Source organism: Plectropomus leopardus, chromosome 15 (assembly GCF_008729295.1).
Source record: "Plectropomus leopardus isolate mb chromosome 15, YSFRI_Pleo_2.0, whole genome shotgun sequence".
NCBI lineage: Eukaryota > Metazoa > Chordata > Actinopteri > Perciformes > Serranidae > Plectropomus > Plectropomus leopardus.
The window spans coordinates 26,022,915-26,047,765 of NC_056477.1; the positions used below are offsets into that span (position 1 = coordinate 26,022,915).

The window sequence follows — 24,851 nt, forward strand, 5'->3', positions numbered from 1 at the left end:
CCAGCATTTATATTAGAAACACTTGAAACAAAAAGTATGTCTGACTTCTGCCCACAGAAATACATTTCCTAAAAAAAAAAAAAAAAACCTAATACATTATGAATGAAGTGAAGAGAAACAAGATAATGCAACATCCCAGAATAGAAACAATCGCTGTCAAAATGAAGCAGTGTATGCCTCTCCCTGAATCCAAGTTTTCTAAATAGTTTATGAACAGGCCGAGTGGTGTAACCTTTCCTCACTGGCACTGTGCAGCACATAGTGATTATATACAGTGTGCCCTCTGTTGCACAGCAGGCACCTGAACGCTGCTCTGGAAAGTGTTATTTGACTTTTCACCTTTTTTTTTTTTTCTGTAACTTCCCTTTCATTGAGAATTTTCCTCTCTGTGGTCCTTACCACACAGTGCAGTTATTCATTCAACAAGCCACAGTTTAAGATTGCTGTGTCATGATTGGAAAATAAATACACAGTTATTCCAGGATGCTTCTTCAAGAATTAAGCTGCAACTGGAAAACTGCTGTAAGTCAAAACCACTTCCTGATGACAAAGTAGCCCTCACGGAGTTTGTTTTAGAGTGGAAATGTGCCTCCCTGACCTCACATCACCCTGAGCGCTGGTTTTCTACTCACTAAAAAACAAAACAAAAAAAACCCCTCTAACCTCTCTCATTTCTCACACATCGTTTCTTTGTGCACCAGTATCCTCGTCTTGTTTGGCCTGTCTCACTGTATCGCTACATCATCAGGCTACGGACAGTCATGGCTGTAATGCCCCTCGGTTGGCAGTGGCACGCTACTATCACTGACACACAAATCAACACTGGGCTATTTGGCCTGACAGCGGCGTTGAATAACGCTTCGAGAATTGCTCAATTCAAGCTGTCCACACTGATGAATTTGGCGATAATCTCATTGTGTGTCTCTTCTATTTCTCCATCACTGTTTCTCCTTGAGCGTCTTTCATTTTCTTATTTTTTTAAGTGTTTCTATCCGACTTTCCCTTTGTGTCTTGCTGTCTGTTCATTCATCAACTGCTGCCACATTTGACTTGACTGCTGAGGTGACATTGGTGCACTATAGTTTGAATTCTTCACACTTTCTATGTAAGGAATTGTACACTAAAATATTTTTTAGTATTTTTCAGTTTTTTCATTTTTCAGTTTTTTTTGTGCATTTTTTGTTCCTTTTTCCAAAGAGGATAACTTTGTGCATCATGCCTCTGGGTGGGCATTTCCCATGGCAGCGGTCAACTGCCATTTCCCTGCTGACGTTGATAAGAGATGCGCTGTCAACTTCAGAGCTGCTTGCTAGAGAAAGTTGTAGTCTTGTAGCTTAAAAACTCTTCAACAAGCACACAAGGCATGAGCTTTAACCCATTAGTAAATTAACCTTCGAAAACTTAACCAAATTGGCTTGATTTCTTTCAGAAACATGGACAACAAAAGAAGAAACAACCCAAAAATTAGTGACAAATTTGTAAAAAGTATGAGAAAATTAGCAGAAAATTAGCTTTAAAAAGAGAAAAAATGAAAACATTTAACTTAAAAATGCTTAAAAATACAATAATTCCATGACATTATTTAAAATATGTAATTATCATAAATAATGATAAACATAGTTTTGCCCTAGCTTTTGTTCTTTTTTTTCCCTAGACATTTTCTCCTGGCTTTTGAAAAATAATTTTCTACATCTACTTATTTCTTGCAATTTGTGAAACATTTCTTGCCAAGTTGCTTATTGCCCTTCTCGCCACATTTTTGAAAGAAAAAAATGCAACAGTTTGCTTAGTGCTCAAAATTTCCAATACTTGTAAAAAGGAGTCTGAAAGTACCAGAACAAAGGTGATGCCGCTCCACGTTTTACAGGGTTAAGTAATAAGTCCCATTACAACTTTCAATATGTGGGAGGACCCATTGTGCAGTTATGTTTATGTTAAAGCGGAAGCTATCAAGCTAATTGAGCTAAGCTAAGCTCCCACTCAGAAAGTTGGAGCTACATAGCTTAGCTTGCTTTGGTTAGCAGTCATTACTTTTTGCTCAACTCCTGCTGAGTCAGCAGCAGCTCCAACATACTCGATTTTCATTCGATATCACTCCGAGGAGGGTTGCTAGCTAGCATTAGCTGTCTTTGCTTAAAACTACAGTCTGTAACTTTTCATATCAAATATGAAATAAAGTTAAAGTTGTTTTATGCTGATGGCATTTGCAAAGATCATGAAAACAACCAATCAGAGCCGAGAAGTCTCTCACACAGAATCTAGAATGTCAGATTTAGCCATTAGACCATTTCAATCTGCTGTATTACTGAACCAGTATTGGCACACAACCTGCAGGGGGCGCTAGTACAACAGAAACATTAAGAAAACTTACATTTCTTTTTTGTGTTAAATACAATTCTCACCAAATAAGTACACAAGTCAAAAGAAAAAGGATGTTAAATATAGATCTGTTAGCAAAAAAGTAATTTTAAAATAACTTAACTGCACCAATCTGCATAGATATGCCCTAGGAGTGGCGTTTTAATGACAAAATCTTACAGAATGGATACTGAATTTACTTCTTCACAACCACACCAGAGCTGCATAGAAAAATTACGGTTATGGAAGCAAAACTATCTGCGTCTCAGTCTCTCTTCTTTCTGTCTGTCACTTTCAGACAGCAGTTGAGAGTTCTAGCTGCCTCACTTCCCTTACCCCAGTGGAAAGAGTTGTGGTTAGTGAGGGGTTCCTATCTAGATGAAAAGGTTTGATATGAAACATGACTGAGCTCCAACTTTTGCTCTCGGAAGATAACAATGCATTTAGGGGTGAAAATAAGGTGAATAAGATCACAGCTGCCTTCACCAACATTAGCATGAGATTGTTTCTTTAAAAAGTCATTAAAGCATTTGATTAAAAAGCAAGTGCATCAAAGGTTTCAGCAGAACTAGATTAGGAACACGCTGTTGCTATAGGAAGCACATGCCTTCAGTTGACCTAGTCTACAGAGCTTTCACTGAAAAATAGAAATTCATGTGGACTAGCCTCAAGGTTTGTGGTCACAGTGCCAAAAAACTTGAAGCTATAGAAACACGTGCCGGCCTGCAGTCAATAGTGCATCCATTAATGCAACAAATAAGGAAAGAACAATGTAGAAGTGCATAGATTACAAGCTATAATATACATTGCAATGATAAGAGCTGCAGTGCAATAAAAAGAAAGTGCACTTCATGTCTGGATTTTCCCTACAGTATATTCTCAATTTGTGCAAGTTCAGAAAAATATGCAGTTGGATAATATTACAATGCCAAATAAATCGCATTCTGTCATATTAAATTCAAATAAAATCAATTTCCAAATGACGTCATAAGCAATAACAACCATTTATCAAATAAGGAACAAGCAGTTCATTATTTGCCATTTCAGAAGCAGTAAAGTGGCCTTGTGGAGGATCATGAGACCAGAAGGTTGGGTCCCAGTGATTCAGTTGGAAGACTCCAAACAGTAATGTGTGACTTGTAGTCACAGTAATATGTATGTACAAGGCTGTAGACTGCATCACTTACCTGGTAAAACTCCCTCAGCCATATTTTCTGTAGATTTTCAGGCTGAAAAGAGAAACAGAGACAAGATGTTAGTGACATCATTTGGTGTTTTCAACATCGACAACATCACAGATCCAATGTGTTTGAACGAGATTGGTTGCATTTAATAACCAAATCTGCAAATTAGAACACAACAAAAGTCTTGCTTCATTAACATGCATGGTGGGTGGGGCTTGGCTATATATTTGTATCACACCAATATAGTTATAGTCTAAGATTTTGGATATACTTATATTGTAAGTGCTGTCTTTTCCTGGTTTTAAAGGCTACATTATAATAAAGTGATTTTAGTTTTCTGAACTAACCAGAGAGTTCTAGTTTCTCTGTTATTTGCCTTTACCGACTTATATCCCGGTTAGTGAGAATTATTTATCAAATATCTCAACGTGAAAATGTTTTCTGAAAGTGCCCATAGTCAAACCTATAAAATCATTGCAATATCAATATAGCAGTATTCGGCAAAAAAAAATTCTGAAATTTGATTTTGTCAGTATCGCCCTCGTTCTAAGTGGTGATCCAATAACAAGTGGACAGCTGTTAATACAAGCGTACAGAACTACCATGACGCATTGAGATCCAGTCGCGTAAACCGCTTGTCCAGGTAGCCTGGACCACATATCTTTTGTGGTCTACGCACTAATGTGTCCTAATGCGTCCCCAACAAGGACTACATTGTCAGTAGTCCTTGTTGGGGACGCATTCATTTACTTCAATGAAAGCGAGCTAACCTGGCAGCAACTCAAATTGCCCATTTGGGGGTTTTTTTAACTTTATTTTTCTTTTGTTTTTTTTTTCCTCATTTGCATGTCATTTTCTTGTCCCTTTTTTTTGCTAATTTTTGGGTAATCTCTTCTTAAGTTGCTCATTGCCTTTTGCCTATGTTTTTAAAAGACATCAAGCGAATTTTCTCAGTTTTCAAAGGGTTAATACAATGTGATAACAGGCTCCTGTATACTGTCTTGTTAGGCACGATTCTGTTGATCTACAATTTTCTCAAACATCATATCAGATTTCTCTAGATCATCAAACATTTTGGTGTGTGAGCATTAGATGTACATGCATCTATCTAATATATCTTCAATCACTTGCTGTTGCTGACAGGAAGTTGCCTTCCTCCAGCTACAGAGACACTCTCTTTCAGGTTCACGAATCATTTTGCAGGTCATTGTGAAGCCTCTTGCCATTTTTCTTTCTCTCACCTTCTTTTGCTCTGCCTGTTTCTGTCATTCCCTCCCTCGCTCTCCTCCACTTTAAAAGGCTATTCCCAGACCTCGACTCCATTTGGTTTGTGCAGTGGAAACAGAAACAGGGCCCTGGGCAGTCTACCATTTAAGGAGAGATCTCCCTATGTCGATAACTAGGTCTGATGAACAGCTCTCTCTGTGTGTGTGTGTGTGTGTGTGTGTGTGTGTGTGTGTGTGTGTGTGTGTGTGTTAGAGAGTTTGTCCTAACAAAACTAGGGTCTATAATAAAAATACACAAGGGATCTGCAGTTCTCTGTGGGTATCTGTAACAAAGCCCTAGTATATTACAGAAGTAGGTGCAGTACCCTTTGATGGCATCGGGGCACAAGTAGACCAAATATCTCATCACCATGACAACTCTATCTATAAACATGACCTATTAAACAAAACAATAATCTTACCATTTTGATTTCACTAACTTTTACTGTGAAATTTACTTAATCTAAATATAAGCACACACATAATATACTGTATTGATTTATGAACAGGTTTTACTTTGTATATGAAGTATCTGTTATCGAATCGAAATAAAGTATGAAAACTGCTCAAGCAGATTAGTTTTTAGGATCATATCCACCTCTTCAGATAATACTGATCTGAAGCATCACAATAAACTTGTCTGTCTGGGTGACCAACATTAATTGTATACTTGTGTGCACGAGTGTAGTTTAAATAAGAATATAAAATCAGTATCAACCTTGAACAGTTGATCTGATTTACTGATGCAAGACATCACGACCCAAAAAGTAGCACTTCTTATCCAGGGCATCATAGTCTCAGGACGGAGCATAACCCTGAGTAAACACACAAGACAACACACTGAACCGCTGCTCAATAAAGACTGGCGTTCTGGCGGTGGTTGACCCCTGCAAATCCAGCGAGCATGCCAACTGTTGCCTGTTCTTGTCCAAAAACAAACATGGAAGGTAACTGGAAACTTGCACTATTTATATGCAGTGCAATTTGTGCTGAAAAGGCCAAAAAAGGAGGTAAAAAAAATCACAGAGTTGTCCAGAGATCCTGAGTAAAGAGAGGAATGGGTCAAATTAGAGCTGAGTATTGGGACTCTATACCTTTACGGTACCAAAATAACCCAAGCAGTATTGAAACTTCTAAAGTCAAAAAAAAGACGACTTGTATGGTTTTGCTTGTATGCAAACACTGCAGGTATTCCTCAATTGAATGCAATATGTGATTAGCCAACTACAGAAAAAGCTACAACACTACAGTCTGTGGTGTGGTGAAGTCCAGCAGGGTGTACCAATAGTGATTGCAGTTCAGTGTGCCAAGATGCCACAAAAATCTTAGAAAGTATGGTGGCATTTAATACAGTTAAATGCTGACATTCATACGATGGTTTTTGCATGAGGTAAAAAAAAAAGTTAGTTTTGCTCACGGTTGCTATCGGTTGCTAAAGTCAGTTGAAAATACGCGTTTAAAAAAAAATGTAGACACCAACTGACCCAGTCTGGAACATACTGGGTCTAACTTGGTCTCTTCACCTGTTCACCAAAATTGGTTCAAGAACTGTAGTTGGCAACTTTTTGTCATACCATAAAACTTCAAATATAAGCCTAGTCCCAATTAAACGTCCAGTCTCTTTTACTAGCCCTTTTGACATTTAGACGAATAAACACCTGTCTCAATTAGAAGCCTGGTCTGATTGCCATGCAGTTGATTTTCAAAAAAGTTCTTTGGATGTATAAAACTGGGTTGTTGGCTGCCTGCTGGAGATATCATTAGTTAGCTGCTTAGATCGTGCAATCAAATTTTTGTGTTTAAACTTTTGTTGATATGGATATGCTACACACATCTTTAGCTTGGTAAGATTTTCTACAAATCATTCAGTTCATTTTCCAGAAACCATGAGCACCAAAGAAGACAGTTACCCCGGCATAGTAAACAAGAGAGACACAAAAAGAGGTTTAAACAATTTGATTGAGTATCCCATCTTTGTTGTGCAAAAGTTTTGTGTGAAAGGAAAGCCCATGCCATAGAAACCTGTCCCAGATATAAGCTTAATGAGTTTAATGGTTTGAGCAAGTAATAGCCTGCGCTATTAATAGAAGTTTTACAGTATTTGCTGAAACTTTCACTTAATCCTTACAGTAGTACATGAGACAGTTTTACCAAATGTAAATCGTGTTCCTTCTTCACCTCCTCCTCATAATGCTTCTTAACAGTGGCCTTAAAAACAACCAATCAGGGCCAAGGAGTGTCCCCCACAGCTGTCAATCAAGTCAATCAATGCTTGTAAACTGCAGTCAAACTGTCAAACTACGCAGCACTAATAAAATACTTAGAAAGATTTAGTTACAGCTTCGCCTACTTCTCACCTCAAGTGTTTTCAGAAACATATTTTAGTGCACTGTCGTGCTTTGAAATCAATCATTTTGTGACCTGGCTGCCATGTGGAAAACAGTTGAGCCAAAACAAAGCACCATCCACCAGCCGGAGTAAACTTTACTTCGGCCATGGTATATTAAAATGCCATTTGAAGCACTACAAAGAGGAGGAACATTATTTTTGTCTTTTTCATGTGCGACTGATGTAGTGACAGTTTCAGCAAATGTCACAAAAAAATATTTTCATTAAAGTTACCAACCATAAAATTTATCATCAAGGTAGGAATTCATTGCAGAAATTTTAAAAAGCAGGCACACAGTCCTAATTATCCATGTGATGTCTGTAATATAGGTGTTAAAAATAGACCATCGACACAGATATACTAACAGATTAATTAATGTGCTTGAGATCTTGCGCATGATATATGTTTATATTTCCAGGGCCAACTAAATGTCTCAAGACTTAGCAAGTGTGTGTGTGTGTGTGTGTGTGTGTGTGTGTGTGCACCATCATCCCAGGCTCAGCCAGACAGAGCATAGGGCTATATAAGGACATAAGCACTGGACCTTGTCATTAGTCACATGGATGGAGGAAGAGAAAAAGAGGGTGAGACGGAGACAGGCAGACAGAGGAACAGAAAGGTTCAAACCACAATTCTGCTACCTGACTATCATGGTACTATTGTAAAGGCTCATATAGAGTCAGAAGTTTACACTGACAGGTCAGAGTGTTGGCGTTAAGTTGCTGTTTTTCTGCTCGGTGTATGTCTTTCAGAGTTCTAGTTCATAATGCAGTGTGTGTTTGAGTTGGTGGTTTATTGGCAAGTGTTGCATCAACACCATATTTTAAATGTTTCTGTGTGTCTCAAATTTAGATCCTTATCCTCTGAAGTGTGGGATTCCCGTGATAGTACCATCCGGTAAAATGATAGCCCTTGACAAATCATGCAGATATTTTTAGCTCTTTCCATTGGTTGTTTCTCCCAGGACCACTGTAAAGAGTGCTCTGAGTTTCAAAGGTTTCCTGTGTATCACACAGACACTCACGGGACGCAAGGGCGGTGAATTCTGCATCTAAGAAATCTCCCTCCTCTACAGCCCAATTTGTCTAGAGGCATGCAACATGTCCTCGTCTTTACAGCCTAGTAATAGACAAGCAAATTAGATTTTCCCAAGAAAGTTCCCTTCGGTCTTTTGAAAAAATCTGGAGACCTCTCCTAAATTCAACTGATTTTTTGACCTCCCTACATGTGATGACTGAGCCTTGTTTGTTGGTTTGTTGGTTTTATTGCTTTTCCATTTTTTCCCCTTTATTCTATGCTATATGTTTTGTCTTTTTTAGCTAAACATTTATTCCTTATTTTCTAGGGGTTAAGATATTGGTAATTTTGGTGTCACTGCAACCCAAAAGTTTTATCATGACTGCTGACATTAGCATGATTTCCGTAATTGCTTTTATTTCTGTTACGGCCTCTCTTTGAAGGGACACGGTAGTAAGGGGAGAAAACATGGAAAAGATGGACGAGTGCTTGGGTGCTCAGTGATTTATATACCTTGCATTGTTTTTCCAATAAAAAAAACAAAACAAAACAAAAAGAGGGGTGACCGAGGGGTGACCATGGAAATGAGGTAATAAAACCATAGTGTTGACAGTTTTACAAACAAGCCTTTAAGTATCGCGTCTGGGGAATATGTGTCCTAGATCAACTCTACGTGGAGCACAGAGTGGAAAAAGAACGGCAGCTTGGCCCTGTAGAAATTCATCCAGAGCGCTCAGATTTAGACCGACCCATCTCTGATGTGACGGTTCTGGGGAACAGATGTTGGCCTTGCCAGAGGAGGGCCCTCGGAGGCCCGGGCCCCGGAGAGAAAGTCTAATAGCGGAAGGGAAGAGAGGGCGAAGCGAGTCTATATCTGTAGCCGTGGTGGTTTGCCACCCGCCCTTAGCTTATTGGAAGTTAATTTGCAGCTAATTAGAAAGTGGGGCTATACTGGCTGAAAGGTAAAAATAAACCCAAACCCTCCCTTGCCTGTCCTCTACGTACACCTCCTCTTCCTCCGCTGGCACTTTCACTCGCTTAGTTCTCTCCACCTCCTCTCTCATCTTTGCCCATGCCTCACTTTCTCAGTTGATGGCCTACTTTTAAGACAGCGTGGGGAACTAAGAGCCTCTACTTGGGCTTTTTGGTGTAAATTTATTTAAAATCTAAGCCCTTGAAAATCTAGAACTGAAGTGTTCTTGCACCCTTGATAAACATGTTGGCAAAGCATCAATTAGGGACAAAATAGAGGGATAATATAAAACCTGCACACTGTCCTTAAGTGTCCGCTCCTGTTTTAAAAATGTGAATAGCACATCAAAGAATTAGTTTTGAAGCTCACCTGGCTGATGCTTTTTATGTATAATTGTTGTTGTTGCATTTGCACAGTAGTGATTTCCTGCTTATCTTTTATATGGGACAACTTTGGGCACTGAGTGAAGGTAAGAAGCTTCTTGTGACAAGATATTTGCCGATTGCAAATGCCCGGTCTTGGAATTTAACAAATACAATGCAAAGCACTGTATCTGGGTGTGCTTGGCAAAATGTTGTGTCACACTGAGCAGAAGTAAAATTCTACAGTGTGAAGTACCTTGTACTGATATTTCAAAATATCAAGGTTGTGCTATGCAGCATTGTAGAGTAGATACACCCACATGAATCTTCTGGGTCCGTTCGTCCAAATCACCAAAAAATATTTTCTCTTGTACCCCTGATAACGTCAGCCAAGGTAGTCATTTATGCACTAAAGTTATGTTACATAAACATGTAAAACATTACCGAGGAATGCAATCGAAGTGATAGACCTTGCTGTGAACATTTTTATTGGAACTACTTTCTACAGCATAAATAGTCCCATTGAAATCTACTGGTAGTGATGTCTATGGATTATCCTCAACAACCAAGAAATTTTAACCAGCTTTTTTTGATCTGAGTGCACAACATAAGTTTCACAGGCAGGAAAAAATATCTGTGTCACTGAACACCGCTAGAAGTATGTGGGGAAACCTAAACCGCAAAGTGAGGCTGCAATACGAAACATGCTATCTACTTTGATAAGAACTCCTTAAGTTGCCCCTATTTCATCAAACTAAATAAAGGTGTGGTGACATCTCTGTCAACAGGAAGTGATGAGTAAAAACTAGTGTGCAAACATTTTGAGAAGTTGGTTCACACTAGATCATTGTCACAAGATAACTTTCACAGGGGGGTTGATATTTTCCAAACCAGGATTCCACTAGACTTCCATTTTTAAGGTCATGTTTCAGTCAATTTTTTCAATTTAAACATTTTTTCAGCACTGACGGCTATGCCACTGTTAGAATATCGAGTCACAATGCGTAAAAATCTAAAAATCAAGAGTTCACTCATTTTATGACCTGACAACTGTCATTTATTTTTTGAAATTCTTTTTTCAAAAGATAGAGCTACATGGTATCAAGTGTGATATAACAACCATATAGGTATAGGAGGGTTCCTATAGCCTAAAACAAGTCAGATTTAGGACTTTTTAATATGTTTTTAATGCTACAAGTATTGAAATTTAAGACCAATTCTCCAATAAACAAAATCACAGGATATAAAACAAAACATGAACATCAATTACTTAAAGTCAGGGACAATTTTGCCAATTTCTGCAAGTTTTTTTTTTTTTTGTGCACCTGAATGTTGTTTGGTAATTTTGCTACAGATCCTGGTGCTGGTAACTATACCAGCAAACGAAGGGTGAATGAAACTGGGCCAAATTTGCAAAACTTTTTGAATAAAATAATTTTAATCAATTGTAGTTTAATCTGATATTCACGCAAGAGGCATTTGGTAATGTTTTGAGGATGTTTTTATGTATATATATTTTTTACATTATTTATTTTTTTTAACATTGCCAAATATTTTATATTTTACCATCAGAAAAAGACGATTTATATAATGCTACTTAGAATTTTTAGGACTTCTGAAAACTTTTTGAATAAAATCTTGTTTACATAGATAATTCTCATTTAAGGTGATATCCATGTTAGAGGCATTTGGTAATATCTTTTTTTTTTTACATTATTTATTACTTTTACATGGCAAAATATTTTAAATTCTACCCTCAAATAAAGACGACTCATAAAATGCTACTTACAATTTATTGGACTTCTGAGAGATTACTTGAAGACATTTTAACACTAGATTGATTTAACGTGGAGTTGGGGGGAGGAATCAATTATGTTCATTTTGATTTAAATGATTCTTATTAAAAATGTGACACTCCTCGCCTCAAAATACCAGTGAAAATGTCTTCAGCTTGCAGTTTGTACTATAAATGCTTGCAATTCCATGTATAGTGTACACTCTTGCTTTAAATTTGACATAATAGTCAATGTGGTCGAATTGGACTGAAACAGTAACATAAAACTCTCAGAGTGGAGCAGCGGTCACAACCTTAAGGCCACCACAGAGCCTCAGAGGTCGTGACCTGAAGTGCACGCACTGTTCTTCCTGCCATAGCTCCTCAGTAAGGCATTCTTTAGGCTAACAGAGTAGCAGCATTCTTCAACCCATCTTGGTATTACAGCAGGCCGGTTAAACTGAGGCTGGTAGGGAAATTACGTCAAGGCCCACCCCGTTAAAGACCCCTGTGGCGATATGCTGGGAACACATGGCCACCACACGGGTTTCCTCCTTCTCAACCTACTCCAAGTAATCCTCACGCTGTTTCCTCTTGGCCTCAGTTTCAACTACAATATTATTATTTTCATTATGTTGTGCTGATCTTAGTTTGTCCATCCTCCGGTCTCCACTGGCTGTTATTTTCATCCTTCTCAACAACTGTGCTATTCTTCCATTCCCAGAAAGTGTGCCCACTCTCACTTTCTCAGAGCAGACCGGCATGGGGTAAGAGAAATACAGTTAAAAAAAAAAAAACTTCGCTCTGCAGCATGCAACCTCCATAATTTAAAAGAAGAGAGTGGATATGAGGAGTCTTTAAAAAGCAATGGTTGCTTGGTTACACCTGGCACTAATACCAGACACACGCAGGTCTACCATGGAAAAAGAACCGCATTTGAGGTGCAACTTATAAACCAAGGTAGAGTGCAGCTCTAATGCGGTTTTCTCTCTCCATCTCTGTCTCCGAGAAACAAGCGGACCCCGATCGAAAGCAAATCAGACACATGACTGAAAATAGAACGACCTTCTGTACGTGTTCTAGTTTCTCAACATGTACAGTATAACGTAAAGAAACAGCAAGAGGTTGATGCTTTTATATGGAGTGCCTGACGTGTTGGTTTGAATGATGTGGGCTGATGAAGAGCATTTGTGAATGGAAGCAGCTGATGATGAATATTCTGTGCCAATACTCCACAAAACACAGCATCCAGAAGGGAAATAAGCATGTTTTTGTACAATCTAATCAGATATTGCAGAGCTCTTCAGACTAAAGGAATGGCCCTATGTTAATAACAATAACACTGACTGTTGCAGCTTCAAAGTTCTGGTATGGATGGCTCAGAAGTACACAACCACACCTTGGCAGTAGGCCTGCCACAACAATTTTTTTTTAATCAACTCACAGACATGACCTTGATCCTTTTGCTGATCTCAATATTTCCTGCTGTGTTTAAATGAGTGTTTGTTTACATACGACTATCACCAACATTTTTGCCAACACGATGCCAGAGTAAACATTAGGGTTTTCCAGACTATTATAAGACTTGGGCACAGCAGTTCCTGATTTTATGCATTCTTACAACAGTTCAAAGAAAAATACACGCTACAAAGATGACACAGTATAGCTTTCTGGTAGCCGGCAACTGCACTTTTGGTGTGAAAACATACAGTCCTGATAGTCATTAGCTTTAAAAATAAAGCAACACTACAAAGATGACACAGTATAGCTTTCAGGTAGACGGCAGCTGCACTTTTGGAGTGTGAAAACACAGTCCTGATAGTCATTAGCTTTAAAAATAAAACAACGCTACAAAGATGACGCAGTATTAGCTTTCCGGTAGCCGGCAGCTGCACTTTTGGAGTGTGAAAACATACAGTCCTGAAAGTCATTAGCTTGCCAACCTCTGACAATAAGTTATAAAGTCTGTTCTTTTTTTGTTTTTCTCTCCAAGAACTTAATTCTCCACTCTGTAAATTCACTAGAAAACACCCGGGTCAAACCCCATCCATTCCCTGGAGCTGAATGCACCACACTGGTTGGATTATGGAGGTAGCTGCAGTGTTCCTGGAGCTTTGCTAAGTTTGTCTAGTAGTTGCAAGAGGCATCACTTCTGTTTTTGTTAGGCAAATTTTGTACTGGGCTTCGAACTGACTAATTTTTTGGCAACTCCTATAAAGGTACCAAATTTGCTTGTATACTTTCTAGTATATTTATTAACTGTATAAAATTAAATTAATTTAAAAAATATATATGTTAAATATTTTTTCAGAATCCAATTCCAATGTATAAATATTCTTAAATATTAGTTGAGTTGAGTTTAGTTGAGTTTAGTTGTAAACAATTAAAAAACGCATAAAATCCAGTTAAAAAAAAGAAACGAAAAATAAAATTTTGTCTTGAAAACAACAAACCAAACCATAGCAAAAGTAAAGAAAAAACATACAAAAAACCCTAAATTAATATTTTACAGTAAAATACAACAAAAGATAAATTACAACAAGAGCAGAAAAGGTAACCAGTAAGCCAGAAAGTGCATTTCTCTTTGAAAGGGTGTTCTTACATTATTATGCTTTTGCATTATTATACCTGTTGGTCTCAAATGGACTCAAAATGACAGTAATATTATTTATTGCAATTATTTCTGGGACAATATATTGTCCAACAAAAGTATTTGTCGTGGCAGGCCTAATTAGCAGTGCCATCACGTTTTTCCCATTGCTTTAGTCTTCCTGTTTGTTTTGAAGCAGTCCGTCTCGCCTCTTATATTCAAATGATCTGAAACGCCTTATGACTTTTTCAGGATGGCTTTTTAGAGAACCAAATAAAAATCGCCCTTTCAAGCACACATTCAACGAGTCATGTCCAATTTAAGCAGATGAACCGTGAGCTCGATAAGAAGAAATGGATCCTTCTTCCAAACCATAACCACCTCATTTGCCATGCAAAATGAGAGAACAAATCAGTGACGGCTCTTGCTGGTAGGAAGGCTTGGAATGCTTCTCCAAACAATCGCAGCTCACAAAAACATCTTTTCAAAGACAATCCCTTCACTGCTTTGATATTGTTCCAAGCTCAACTAAACAGAGTCATCATTTCTTCATGACAAGGGTTTTTATTTCCTCATAACTGACGCAAACAACCTAACAATGACAACAAAAAGCTGCTAGATCCAAGACAAGAATCAAGATGAAGATGTTTAAATTTACAGCAATGACAGAGGCCTCTCTTGTTAAAGCCTTTTCTGACCTCTGTGGCACAGTTCCTTGTGTATCGGCAGCTTGTGTGTGTGTGTGTGTGTGCATGTGTGTGTGTGTGAGCGTGTGTGTGTGTTTATAAGGAGGTTACTGGCTTTCAGGGGAGCAGCCAGCGGACTAAAAATACCCAGCCTAGATGGAGGCTATTGATAAAAGGAGGGGATCCGAGGAAGGGGAGCAGCTGGAGAATCAGCAGGCGGATCGCATGATTGGCTGGTCCCGTGTCCTTCAACGGGTTGCCGCCGATGTCACTTTTCCTAACAAACTCGCTTTCGCAGTTTCTCAGCGGAGGCCGGATAAAGCGGAGGTGTGTCCCCTCAGTGTTTTATGTAACTTCACATCAAAGAGACTCATTATGGGATTAATTAGAGCAGACCCACTCTGAGAAAACACTGAATTAGACCTCCTGAGAGATGTCTTCATCCTGCTAGTGGAGAAGGTATGGAGGTGTAGTATGGAGGAGGGTTAAGGCAGTATGCTTCAAACAGATTGCCTAGCGTCTGAAACCTCCCTTGTGTCTCACCGCTCTCCAGCGCCATGTGAATATTAAAGGAATGAGAAAGGAGGGGGAAACATAATTATGGCACTTAATTTTGTTTCATGTATCAATTTGACAAAGATTACAGTCTTTTCATCAGTCCACATAGATGTGATGTTTTCCTCTGCTGCTATTTACTGTATAAAATGAACATTTTATACGATTAACCAATCCTCTAGGCTGCCTGTTGTCATATTTGAGGAAAGTGTCACTACATCCACTCAGTAATACATGAGACAGAAGTGAACTTGAAAAAAGAATCATGTTCCACTTTGTAGTGCTTCTAAAGGCATTTGCTAGAAATTACTGCAAACACAGGAAAACAACCAATCTAACACAGCAGGCAATCGTGTCAATCACTGCTTGCAAACTGCTGTCACGCTAGGCAGCGCTGATATGGCGCAAATATTCGACTGTTTTTTCAGTGTAGTGTGTTTTTTTCAAGCTCTCTAGTGCTTGTGAGTCTTTAGGACCCAGTGCATTGTGGGACAGGTTCCTGCTTACTTTGAACTCAAATAGAAACAAGTAAGTATAGAGAGTGGATGATGGTTTCTCAAACTAGAATTCCTGCCGTGTGGTTTTATGCCTCCGCTGCAGTTTGCGTCCAGGTCCGTTCAGACTCGTATGCAGCCATCAAAGTTGATAATGCTTTAAATTTGGATGTTGCTGCAAAGAAGCTTTAAATTCTTAAAAGTGAATGCTTGACACACTTCTTCAACCTGGCAGCACAGAGGATCTATTCAACCACTAAAGTTACAAGATAAGTGCCACAAATTCAGTATCTGACTAAATGTCTCCCCTCTATTCATGAGCTAAGGCATTGGATAATAGCCAGATATGATGTCACAGTGAAGTTGACCGTCAACCGTTAGCATAAAAAATGTCATCACTTCACCTCATCACATCATTTTCTTTTGTTAGACATTTGTAATTTTGGCTTAATTATCATATTAATTGTTGAGTTATGCAAACCTTGTTTTGTGAGGTGACAGTGACCTTTGACCAACGAAATCTAACCAGTTCATGCTTGAGCCCAAGTGGACGTTCGAACCAAATTTGAAGAAATTCCTTCAAAACGTCCCTGTGTTATTGTATTCATTAGAATTTGATGCACGTGAGGTCACAGTGACTTTGACCCCTGACCTTTAAAATCTAACGAGTTCATTGTTGAGTCCATGTGGACATTTGTGCCAAATTTGAGGAAATTACCTCAAAGTGTTCTTGAGATATCGCGTTCAAGGGAATGAGAGAACTGAACAGACGGATGGACAACCTGAAAAAGTAATGCCTCCAGCCACGGCTGTCGTTGGCGCAGAAGAGAAAAACATCATCAAAATCACATGAAGAGGCATCAGAAGATTAATTCAGAGTGTACGTCTGAGAGTGGATATTGCTATTTTACTTGTGACAACAGCCACAGGCACTGTAGGACAATGTGCATGTAAACTATTACATTAATAATGTCATGACACGCTAAGAATGTAGCTTGAAGTGCTTTACATGGACAATGGAAAAAAAGAGAGAGAGAGACATAAAGTATTTACTCAGCATAAACAGATGCTAGCTGCAGGGTTAAATGCAGCAGTGGAATAATGAACAAAGGGAAAACAGATAAATAGTATTCATACAAACGTTCGCACACCCACCCCTTTTAGTGTGAATCAACACGGCAATCAGCTGGGATTTGTGTAGCTAAAGTGTCATCAGAAAACAGGAAATTACAGCACTCAGAGCAACCACAGTCTCTTCCCTACTGCATGAGACTGCAGCACACACTCGCAGCACCATTCAGACAATCACACACCTCCTCGATAGAGAATCTGTTGAGGGTGACGGTGTGCAGCAACTCTGCAGTGCATCAGCAGTGCACAGCAGGCTGAAGCCTTGGTCAGTCGACCTGACACCTTCTGATAAATTCTTCATCATCTTTCACTGTTTGCAGTTTAAGGGAGATAATAATCAAGGACATGTTTTATTTATCTCAGAAATTGCATTTCATCTCGAAAGTCAGCACTGAAAGGTGCCCGCATTGTGCAACACACACTAGGCCTAAGGCAAGCCCAGCAACTGACAGAGCTTTGCTACTATCTGGATAGTGCGAGCTCTCCCACTCACACCTCTGCCATGTGTTACTCAACATAAAACTGCAATCTCCCTACAACAATATGATACACAGAGCTACTGTACTGCACTCAAATACCTCTGAAGTGATAAACAGGAACCCTGAATATGCGGCAGCGTCCTAATTCAATGCAATTTGGATTTACTGGATTTGGATTCAAGTTTGTTTTCATTACTGACACTGATATTCTTTATGTATCAAATATGCAAAAATTTAAATAAATAAATACATTTAGTGCATGAATTCTTGACTTCAGCTCAGAAGTATGTTTTTTGAGGTCATAGTGACCTTGACCTCTGACTACCAAATTCTAATGAGTTCATTCAGGAGTCCAAGTGAATATCTGTGCCAAATTTGAGTAAACTCCCTCAAGACCTTCTTGAAATATTGGTCACAATGACCCCCGAGTGGTCATTTGTGCCAAATCTGAAGAAATTAAAGCCAGGCATTCTTGAGCTATCGGAACGAAATAATGGTCTCGGCTATCGCTCGCACAGAGGCATAATAAAACATTACATTTTTCCCACCACAGGACAAATAAGCGTGTGTGTGTGTGTGTGTGTGTGTGTGTGTGTGTGAGTGAGTGTGTAAAGGTCAGGCACGTGCAGCACTCCACAAAAACCAGGACATGTCTTCATAAAATACCTAAAAATAATCAGCTAGGGGTTTGTCAAGCTCTTGGAGATTGTCAAGAAGCCACAGTGCAAACATCCACATCTTTAAAATATCAAACACTTAATTACTTATGGTGGCTGTGAAAAGATTGTATATGATGGGGAACAGAGGCTGAGGAATAAATGGCCACTTTTCACACAGATCATTTTTACAATGTCCAAAAAAAATATGCTCTGTAGATTTCAAACAATTTTTTTTTGCCAGTGAGGCTGAATTCACAGTTTCCATCTCATTCCTCACACATAACTATGAGCTGACCAGGAGGCGCAATGATTCACAAAATTTAAAACATCATCTTAGAAACAATATAACATTACGCAATTACTTGATAAAGGTAAGCCCTCTGGACACTGACTAGTCACAGCAAATGCATGAGTTCAGTTCTTTCCGCAATTATTTTATTAACACATGGAATCTATGAATCATCAAATCTGTGCTGCACAACCCTGCATCTCTGTGTGTAAAAGATGTGCGACTGAATAACAGGGAAACACTGTACACCACCACTAAGAGAGGAAGGGAGTGTCTGGTGTTTCAGATGCCACCCAGACCTGCCACACTGTAATTAAGAGCCACAAATCAAGCAAAGATAAAGGCTACCCTTACTGCGAAGGCCTGCTGAGTCTCCTTTTGATCCACTCTAAAGCTTGTTCAAATTCAACAGCCTGTGATTACAGAGCCGATGGCTGCTGACTGTATCTCTACTGTTCAATAGAGCTGCAGGACAGCATGGTCAAGATACAAATTGCAGATCTGTCTATTTGTCCAGTACACAACAATGTCTGCTGTAATGCTAACAGAACAATAATATCCTAATTCAATATGTTCTGAGTTTATCTTGGGTGGCGTCCTGAATGGCTTTCTATGGACCTAGTAAAAAACACAAACGTCATTGCTTAAGGAGATAAGAGGCTTTTCATATCTGTAACTTTTCAATCAATGCAGAGAGGGCCCACCCAGCAGGTCCTGGTCTGGAGCATGGTTTGCACTTGATGTTTCATACTGAGAAATAAGGAACAGTATGCTGTAAAACAAGGTGGACATCTATTCTGCTGTGTACTTTTATTGCTATAGCTAAATTGCTACATAATGAAGTGCCCATTCAGAATTTGGGGCAAAGGTTTTAGTGGCAGCTTCAAGTGGATTACATCATTTTTTTAGCTATTGCAAAACTGTCTTTTACAATAAGAGGCGCATTGGAAATCACAGAGGAATTAATGATGCTACTGGAAAATTAAAGGTCCCACATTATGCTTATTTTTGGGTTCATACTTGTAATTTGGGTTTTTACTACAGTATGTTTAAGTGCTTTAATGTTTCAAAATGCATTATTTTTCTAATATTGTCTGCCTGAATATACTTGTATTCACCCTGTGACTGAAATGCTCTGTTTTTTCACCTGTCTCTTTAAGCCTCCCTCCCAAAAAAGCACAGTCTGCTCTGATTGGTCAGTGTTTCTGGGTCTTCCATAGAGTGCTCTAGGGATGAAGTTTTTCTGTAGACCAGCCCGCAAGCTAATGTTGCCCTGGTAGCGTCGTCAAAAGCCTATGGGATTTTTGCAATGGATTTTGGATCATTGCATAAAATAAGCTCTGCGGTAAGCAAACATTTATGACACTTAGATGATTTGTTCAGCAAGATAATCTTCACAAATGAACACCACCTTCAAGATTTTCGAAGCCTAAATATAATCGCCATAAGTAAAAACCTATAGCTAGGCTAACACAAACTACACAACAGTTGCGTTGCCACTGCTATGAGGCTGTGAAGCCCTGTTCGGCGCGGTTTGGCATGATAATGATCTATAGTCTCATTTAGCCACTGGTTATCAACCATCTTTTTTAAGACACATAAGAGCTTCAAAGTTTACATGTAGCGTTTTTACTGACACAGTTCATTTTGCAGAACAAAACATGAAAGTCTCTTCAGCTTCAGCTTAACCATGGGTCTTATTTTAGACATCTAACTAAAAACCCATTTAAAAATTTAAACTCATCACTAGGACTCTATATTAAGGGACTCTCAGTGTCTCAGCACCATCAATGCAACCAGGAAATGACTGTAACAGCATTGTAGCAGCAGTTTTTATTTTTACATGGTAAAATTGTGACATCACAACTTTACTATGTAAAAATAAGTTGTGACATCACAACTTTACAGAAATCCTGACAGCTCATTTAAAGGCACAGTTTCTTAATACGGACTGTGCATGTCTCTGTGGACTTAGTGCTTAGATCCTTAGATACAGTATTTATATAGCACCTATACCTGCTTTGTAATTTAAAAAGATATGGAAATCTGACTTTTTACAATATGGGACCTTTATCCACAATATTTTTCCAGACTTTCAAAAAATGATAAAATAATCCTGATCTTGTCTTAGCACCTCAGCTGATATATTTTCAAGGATTTTCAAAGTAGATTTGTTTTTGGGCAAATATGATTCGGATGAATACCCACATCTGCAGTATCTGGGCCTAAAAGTGAAAGTCCCATCTTCTCCTTTAAAAGTGCGCAGTAAAGCAAAGCTCTTCCACACTTACAGTCAAGCAGCTCATTAACAGTAACAGGCTGAGGTTGTACTTAAAAAAAACAACCACACTGAAATGAGTGTAACTTCTCCAGAATGGAAATAAAAACCCTCCACATTTTACAAGCCCCAGACACTTTCCTGAAGAATCAAACAATGTTCCACATGGCATCAATGATTGAAAGATCTAATAAAACACTGCACAGGCCTGGTTACTGTCACTGTAAGTAGAATATCTTATTCACTTGAGCAGGGGGGCTTTATGTATTATTGGAAAATGTACAAAGCTCAAGTCTTCTACACAGATCAACATGACAGCCACTAAGAAAACTGAGCGGATTTCTTAACGTTTTGAGCCAAAATGCATTCTATCTGAGATTTAAAATGTGTGTCAGATGCAGCGCTGAAGGTTAATCCTCGTGTTTACTTTGCTCCCGCTGGGGTAATTCAACAGAGGGAGCAGAGACGGTAGCTATGCAGCGAGTCACATTGTCAGGAACCCAACAAAAGAGTCTATCTGCACAATATTTACGATGCACAGAACCCTGCCAGCGTTTTTCCAAAAATAACCACATTGCCATTATCAGCTCTTTCCCAAGAACCTTTGGGACTTCCCTAAAAAGTTACATGAGAAATATTTTTTTACTTCTTTGGCTGCACGCCTCATTTATTATTCTATTACAGTGGTATTGCTCCATATTTATAGTGAAGAAACATGTCAACTTTGTTATTTCAGCAGTTGGTGGTGGCTGATGGTCAAAGCTTCAGTTTAGAGATTCCAGCACAACTTCACATATTCATACAGGTATAAGGAAAGTTTAGATTTTTTGAAGTGGGGTGAGGTACTTATCCATAGTCAGTGCATTATATACTGTGAATGTTTGTTAGCATGACCCCAGTTTGTAGAAGCGGCAGGTGTAACAACATGAAAGCTAGGCAACATGAAGTGGGTCTGCAACAGTATGAATTTAAGCAACCTACAAAGGTACCACTAAAAAAATCAATGTCTTAGTTTAAATGTACACTATATTAAGAGTATTTTCACTGCTTTACCTTACTGTCAGACAGCCCTTTCCTTCTCAGGAAGCCATTAACAGCTTTAGCTCCCCATTATTCTCTCATCAAATTAACCAGACTCCATTGACAAAAACAGTATTTCAGTTTACTGCACACAGGGGCTGCTGAATTAGTGCTGCCTTGATCACTAGTTAGTTTGTATATTAGGGTGACTTTGGTGAATCTGAACTAACCCTTTAAAAGCCAAAGTCACACAATAACACAGACAAACTAACTGATCGAAGGTAGCCGAGGAGCAGCAGCTCCTGTATTCAGCAATGTTAAATCGCTGTTTTTCTCAACGGAGTTCGGCTCTGCAGAGAGCAATGTAATGGCTTCAGTTCCCCGTTGGAAATGGATGTTTGATGGCAGGGTGAAGCAGTGAGAATATTTTAAATATAGCACACATTTAAATTAATAATGATTGTTTTAGATGGAACTTTTTTAGCTCCAGGACTCCATTCTGCTTCTCCAAACTGGGGGTGTGCAAACCACTATCGACTGTAGGTAACTATAAGTATTCCATGAAACTCCACTTCAAAAAATCTAAACTACCCGTTTAAGTCTTGACAGATCAAAATTCCTGAAAAAACCTTAGTATGAGACAAACACATTTTAACCTATGACCTTCCATGGTCAGGGTCACTGCTGTGGCCTTCATCCAGTGGCTCTAATGAAGGCCACTGGATTCATCATGACGTTTTTCTAAATTTTGTAAGTGTTGTAAAGCTTGCTTTTTATATTATTTGGGGGGGGTTTTGGATGGTGTTTGCTCACACTTGGGGGGGGGGCCTTTGGGAAGACTGAAAGCTCTGGAGGTGCTATGCAATATTTTTTTAAGATATTATTCAAAATTCACCCTTAAAGACAATATTTTTTGCCATATATATCATAGCTTCTATACATTTCTCAATGAATATGCAAGGGCATATGCATCACATTTGACAATTTTTGAAAGTTAAAATAAACATAGCATTGAAAATTCTGTCAACCAAAAAACCTAAAACCTAAAAAAAGTGCAGGTCCTGTCTCAACAACTGGCTCATGATCAGTGCTCGGACACATATCCAGAGGGACACAATCAAACTGGCTCTGCTCACACTTTCAAAAGGAGGATTCAATCTGCAAAAAGGACATACTTAGAAATGTATGCATAATTTAGCAATGGAAGAAAGAGACAGACAGAGAATTAGGCTGTCACAGATTCTGCATAAATCGCCTGCTCTACTTTCTCAATCTTTGAAAAGTCACTGAGCCTCCCATCTCTGGAGGCATCTGCACAGAAATGTGTGATGAAGCCAAGCTCTGTTTCAATGTCTGTGTGCGTTTGTGTGTAAGGTCTAAAAGTTGGAAATTGATTCTGACATCGATTCTGAAGTTTGTTTACTTGTATTGATTCGACAAAACCAACAAAAGAGAGACTTTAGGTGTTAATATTGAGGGCTACCAAAACAGACAAATGTCACAGCTACAGCAAAACACAACCTTATAAAAGCCTTCACAAAAGTAATATGAATAACTGGCGGTTTTCAACATGCCATGCTATATTTACTGTTGCTATAGCTTGAATATTTCAATCAAGTTGTCCCTTGTAAGCAAGATCAATTTGATAAATAAATGGCAAGGGCTCTTATAGCAGGATTTTTGTTTCCTGCATGTTATCTAAGGTGAGCCTTGAGTTATGAATGCATGTAAATAAGGTATCCATAAATCTGTGTTAACCCTGACAGCCGTGCTGTGGTTATCCAGAATGAAAAAAATTCAAACAACTCACCGCAATTACGATCTTGATCAAACAAGATAATTACAGGTGATTTGTCATGTTGGTGTCAACCCTAAATAACGCTCTTACTGCTACACTATTTTAGGGTTGAAGTTCCTGGAAATAGCACGTCACAGCAATAATGGGACTCCCCCGTTTAGCGCTAAATAAATCTTATTTTTTAACTTTTGTTTTAAAGTTCACATGATATGGAATCAAAACTATGTGTACACTTGTAGAGTATTAAAACATTAGAAAAACTTCAAACAGAATCTAATCTAGAAGATGAGGACTGGTTTAGATATCTAATCTATGACACTTATGGAAATTTAAAAAGAAGGTGATGATGTAATAAAAGTATTGATAGGTGCACATAAACTAACCCCCCTTCCCTTGAATCCGCTCTTGTCTTTTTTAAACACACCATATATGAAATGAAAAACAATTAGGCAAAAAAATAGAAGTACTGGAGACTCTGTGGGCAGGTAAATGCCAATCACACAACATATTTTGGTCACGTATAAAAATTCTGGGATAGGGTTATTCTTATCCTTTAGGGAATTTTAGGTTACAGGATTCAATGGGATTGTGTACTTGGGAATCATAACAAAGGACATTATTCATAAGAAGGACATAAATCTGTTTAAAATCCTTATACTGGCATGTAAAAAGGACAGTCCAGGACAGTGGATGGACATATAGAGAAACTATATTCTACAGAGAAACTGACCTTTCAACCAAAAAAACTAGAAGAGAATGATTAACCAATTTAAAATAATTACTTTAATCAGTATCTCAGAAATAAATTAAGTTTCCTCAATTCAGTTTCCAAGTAGTTGTGTTAATCCAACTTGGAACTTTATTCGGAACTTAATTAATTTATGTGTTACTAATTGAAATAATTGTTTTAAGTTGAGAAGACAATGAGAAATTTAATAAGACATGACCCAAAATTAGCAAGAAATTAATTAATTAATTAATTAATTATATTTTTTTTAAAAAGTTACAAGAAAATTATATAAAAATAAGCAAAAGAGGAGAGAGAAAAAAAAACAAAACAAGAAATGACCCAAAAAAGTGCTAAATAAAACCCCCCGTAAATTTTAAATATGTAATTATATTATTATGAATATAGTTTTCTGGAAATGTTTTCTTGTTTCCCACTAAAAAAAAATCTGGTCTTTTTCTTGTCACCTTTTACTAATTTCTTGCAATTTGTGGGACATTTCTTGCCAGTAGCTCACTGACAGCTTTTGGTGTGTATTTTGTTAACTGAAAAACGAATAAATATCTCCTTTTTTTTAATTAAAAAAATTAAGTGACCCACATTTTAATCCTGAATTAGTGTCTTTATGGCAGGATTATGAAGAAAGTGAGCACAGATAAATCCAGAGACAGAGAATAATCTTAGGCTGAGTGGAAAAAAGATCTAATCATCCCGTAATCTGCTTCTGTGTGAGAAAACATGTGCTGACACCTATCATACGGATCCCTTTTGCCAGAGTTTGTGATTTTCCAACACTTCATGTAAGCTTTTAATAAATTCTGCT

General features: G+C 38.3%; 1 protein-coding gene across 2 annotated transcripts in view; it reads right to left on the reverse strand.

The window, feature by feature from the left end:
* The window catches only part of LOC121954486 (inositol polyphosphate-5-phosphatase A), a 184,656-nt gene that overhangs the window by 130,370 nt on the left and 29,435 nt on the right, over positions 1-24,851 (reverse strand). For both annotated transcript variants that reach the window (XM_042502000.1, XM_042502001.1), the window contains exon 2: positions 3,546-3,587. In XM_042502000.1, the coding sequence (XP_042357934.1) occupies positions 3,546-3,587 (42 nt within the window). The remainder of the gene's footprint in view (positions 1-3,545; positions 3,588-24,851) is intronic.